Genomic DNA, 4826 nt, shown 5'->3' with positions numbered 1-4826 from the left:
CACATGTGGCGAGCTAATATAGCGTTTGAGTTCTTCGAAGGCTTTTCGACAGTCCTCGGTCCATTCAAAGTTTGGAACTTTTCTCAACTTCATAAAGAACGGCAGGCATCTTTCAGCCGACCTCGATATGAAGCGATTGAGCGCTACTACCCTTCCAGTAAGTCTTTGGACATCCCTCACGCAGGTCGGCTCAGACATTTTCAAGATAGTTTCTACCTTCTCTGGATTGGGCTCAATGCCTTTTCCACTCACCATATATCCCAAGAACTTTCCTCCCCTGATGAAGAAAGCACATTTAGCCGGGTTCAGCCTCATTCTATATTGCTCCAGTACTTCAAACACCTCCCTCAAGTATGTTAAGTGTTGTTGGAAGGTTGGACTCTTCACCACCATATCATCCATATATACTTCGACGTTCCTGCCGATCTGATCTTTGAAGATTTTGTTCATCAATCTTTGATATGTTGCCCCGGCATTCTTCAGCCCGAAAGGCATGGCCTTATAGCAGCAGATCCCATCTTCTGTTATGAACGAGGTCTTTTCTTCATCTGACCTGTCCATCGGAATTTGGTGGTAAGCAGACATTGCATCCAAAGACGACATGTAATCAAAATCGGCTGTTAAGTCGACCATTTTATTAATATCAGGGAGGGGATAACAATCTTTGGGACATGCCTAATTCAGGTCAGTAAAGTCTATACACATCCTATATTTTCCATTGGCTTTTTTGACTAATACAGGATTTACTAACCACTGGGGGTATATCACTTCCCTGATAAACCCTACTTCCTCAAGCTTTTGTACCTCCTCCCTAGTGGCTTGCTGCTTCTCTCTTCCTACTACCCTCTTCTTCTGTTTCACCGGCTTGGCTTCTGGGAGAATGTTCAACTTGTGAGTCATCACCTTCGGGTCTATCCCAGGCATGTCAGAAGGCTTCCAGGCGAAGCTTGATGCGTGACCTCGGATCAGGGCTATTACTTCAGTTTTCTGCTCTTCAGTCAGGCCAATGTTAAGACTGAAGACTTTATCTGTCTCTGCTCTTGATAAGGGAAAAGTTTCTAGTTCTCCTATTGGCTCCGTTCTGGCCTCTTTTTTCTCATCCCCGACTTCTAGGACTTCTGAGTCAAACTTCTCTCCTGCCGAGCTCAGCTCTGATACCGTGGCCAGGTACACTACTCTTGCCTCTTCCTGACTTCCTCTGACTACTCCCACTCCTGCTTCTGTCGGGAACTTCATGGTCAAGTACCTTATGCTGGTTACGACCTCAAAGTCATACAGCACCGGCCTTCCCAGTATTGCATTGTAGTTTAGGGGAAGCTTCACCACCAGGAACACCGCGTAGTGCATCCGAGCCAAAGGTGCTTCTCCGAGAGTGAGAGCCAGCTTCACCTTTCCTTCTACAGGTACTGGGACTCCTCCGATCTCCTTCACCGAGGCCTGATCCTGAACCAGCTGTTCTTCAGGGATTCTCATTTGTTGGAAGACCCTCTACGGCAACAAGTTCACCTTGCTTCCATTGTCGACGAGAACCTTCCTAACTCGGTAGTTATGGATGACGGCCTCGATAACAAGAGCGTCATTGTGAGGCATTTGAACGCCCTGGGCATCCTCCGGAGAGAAGGAGATTGTCACTGGAGAATGTTAAACTATCTGCATGACCTCGGCACTACTACCCTCCCCGGCTCGGGCTCTCTTTTTTCCCCTTTGGCTCATCCGACCTCCAGTTCCCCCCACAATCATGTTGATGGTTCCGCTGGAACCATCATTCACCGGTCCTGCTCCCGTCCTCCGGGGTCTCTCTGCTGTAGGGTTCAGCTGATGCCTTTCTCCCTCTGGTTTTTTCACGAAATTCCTGAGGTGTCCCCTCTTTATCAACACCTCAATTTCGCTGATCAGCTGATAGCAGTTGTTGGTGTTGTGGCCGTATGTACGATGATACTGGCAGTATTTATCAGGATCTCGCTGGCTCGCCTCGGCCCTCATTGGTTTCGGCCATTGGAGGAACTCCTTGTTTTGGACTGCCATGAGCACTTCGGCTCTAGAGGCGTTGAGTGGGGTCAGGGTCTCTGGAACCCGCGGGGGAATGGTTTTTGTTCTGAAACCCGAGGGGGGAGAGGTCTCTAGTCCCTTCGGTCCTAGGGCTGTCGGTAAGACTCAGGTCTTTTGCTTTGTCTTTTATCATGCCTCTCCGGCCTCCTTTCTTTCGGGCCTTTTCCCCTGTCTGCTGACTCTTTAGCAAATCTACTCGTTACCAAGGCATCATCCTGCCTTATGTATTTCTCTGCCCTCTTCATCAGTTCTGCCAGCAAGGTGGGAGGCTTCCTACTCAATGAGCCAAAGAACTCTGGGGAGGTCGTCCCCTTCTGCATGGCCTCCACCGCTCTGCCCTCGTCTAGATCGGGGATCTGCAGATCCTCCGTATTGAAACGGGCGACATACTGCCTCAAAGATTCATTCCTCCTCTGCCTGACTGTCTCCAGGTAGCTCGTCTTTATGTCCGCCGGTACTCCGGCAATGAACCGGCTGATGAAGATTTTGGCCAAATCTCCAAAACTTTTGATACTTCCAGTCTCCAGGCTGTTAAACTATGCCCGTGCTAGCCCCACGAGCGTCGTGGGGAATACCTTGCACATCAAGGCATATGATAGAGTCTGCAGCTCCATGAAGGTCTTATAGTTGAGGATGTGTGTAATACCCGGCTAGATTCCGGCATCGGAATCCCTACCTTCCGGCGGAATCTCCGTTGGAATCTGGAATTCTGAAGATGTCAGAGTCTTCTAGAGGGGTAAAATGTGTTTTCTAAAATGTTTTTACTGATTTCATGGTTTTAAATGAAAAAAAAAAAGAATTGAGTTTTGAAAAGAAAAGACCAAGGAGGCATTTGCCAGGTTCGGCCGCCGAAAGTGAAGTTCGGCCGCCGAACATGGAAAGGTTTTGGGAGCGCTTTTGGCCTCCGAAAGTCTTGTTTGAACGAGCCAAGGTTCGGCTGTCGAACCTCAAGTTCGGCCACCGAACATGCATGAGTTTAGGGGGCACGTTAGGCTGCCGAAGGTCTTCGACCGGGCCACCTATAAAGAGCCCTCAGATCGGAAATGGGCGAGTTTTCTCCCCATTCTCGAGCTCAGGTGAGTTCATGTCCTCCTTTGGTCATTTTCATGTTTTTCTTCATCTCCTTCATATTTTTATGAGTTTCATGGTTGTGTTGAATAGTTTTCAAGCTTAGATCTAAGTTTTGGGAGCTTGGAGACCCAAAGAGTAGTTTCCTCCCATCTCCAAGTTAGGGATCACACCAACCCTCGAGCTTCAAGAGGTAAGTGTAGATCTTTGCTTCCCTTGTGTTTTAATGAAGTTTTAAGTAAGTTTATTGGAGTTTTAATGGGTAGATATGCATGTTTAGGTTTATGTGGGTTTTATGCCCAATGTATGCTTATGCCTGTTGATGTATGTTTATGTGATGTTATGTTGAAAGTTTAAGCTAGTCAATGCATGTGGGAGTGAGTATGCATGATGGGGAGAGAGTATGTGAGGATTTGGGTTGTTTTGATAGTTTTGGCCTATGTGGGTCATAAGCTATCTATGTATGTTTTTTATGTTCTTTGTTGGAGTTTAAGCTTGTTTAAGCTCCTTTGTGCATGGTTAAGGGTTTATGCATGTTTTGGTAAGGTTGGGTGCTTGTTTTGGGGTGTTTGGAAGGTTTGGGAGGCTTGAATGCATGAGAAGCTGAGTTCTGCCCTTCTGGGAAGAACTCAGGTTCGGCCGCCGAAGGTAGTTTCGGCCGCCGAACTTGCCTTTGGATGCATGGTTTGGCCGCCTAACCTTGCCCCCGAAAGTTGAGTTTTGGCTTGAAAGCAGACTTTCGGCCGCCGAAGGAAGGTTTGGCCGCCGAAAGTGCCTGGCTTTCGTCTTTGGAGAGGGACTTTCGGCCGCCGAAGGTGCCGCCAAAAGTGCCCTGTCCAGCCTTTTCAAGGTTGTTTTCTATGCATGTTTAAGTGATGTTTTAGGGGGTTTTTGGAGAGTTGTTTATGAGTTGTTTAGAGTGCGTTGGCACCTCATTCGAGTCCACCTGTGTAGAATCGGACCCGAGGGACCGAGGAGGCTATCAGTGTTAGCAGTTGCAGAGTCAGTTCAACGTCTGCCTGAGGTGAGTAAAACTAACTTAATCTTTTATTTTAAAGAAAATCAAATGCCTAAAGCATGTTCATGCATTATGTTTATATGTAATAGGTTGATTGCACTAGTTATACGAATATGACGCATTGCATTATTTACTGTTGATGTGGATGGACCAAGGCGACCTCAATAGCCCATAGATCTGTCATGAATGAAAGTCCTGTGTGAGTCCTTTGAGAGCCGGGCATTTGATGGATAAGTCCTGTGTGAGCCCATTTAGGGTCGGGCACCATATTATGTGTTGAAAGTCCTGTGTGAGCTCCTTTGGGGCCGGACACCGACAGAGGGAGTTTTGAGGTCATGTCCAATCTATTATGTGAAATGTTTGTGTTGTGACGCATTTCATGAAAGCATGTAATTAATGAACTGTTTTCTTTGTTTCTACTCACTGGGCTTTTTAGCTCACCCCTTTTCCCTAACCCCAGTCTTGCAGGTCAGAGGTAGGCCAGGAAGACGTCAAGGGTAAAAGTCTTGTAATAGTAATAGATTAGTACTTTTAGTGTGGACATGTATTATAAATTGTTATAGTGTATTGTAAGAGAATGTGATGTAAAGTTAAGCAGAGTTATGTTTATGGATTAGAACTGTGCTTGGCCCTAAGACTTGGTTAGTCCCTGTTTAATACATGATGTATGTAATGTTTTAGATGTTGAGTT

General features: G+C 46.7%; 1 protein-coding gene across 1 annotated transcript; it reads right to left on the bottom strand.

Annotated features, from left to right (window-relative positions):
* Nucleotides 1–1488: 1488 nt before the first annotated feature.
* LOC110599747 lies at nt 1489–1983 on the bottom strand. The gene is made up of 2 exons (XM_021736322.1): nt 1719–1983; nt 1489–1631 (listed from the first exon to the last, which is right to left on the bottom strand). Exons 1-2 carry the CDS (start codon nt 1981–1983, stop codon nt 1489–1491), a joined length of 408 nt encoding a protein of 135 aa, XP_021592014.1.
* Nucleotides 1984–4826: the final 2843 nt, after the last annotated feature.

Source organism: Manihot esculenta, chromosome 14 (genome assembly GCF_001659605.2).
Source record: "Manihot esculenta cultivar AM560-2 chromosome 14, M.esculenta_v8, whole genome shotgun sequence".
Lineage (NCBI taxonomy): Eukaryota > Viridiplantae > Streptophyta > Magnoliopsida > Malpighiales > Euphorbiaceae > Manihot > Manihot esculenta.
Note: the sequence above shows the minus strand (reverse complement) of the source record. Positions and strands in the feature narration are given on the sequence as shown.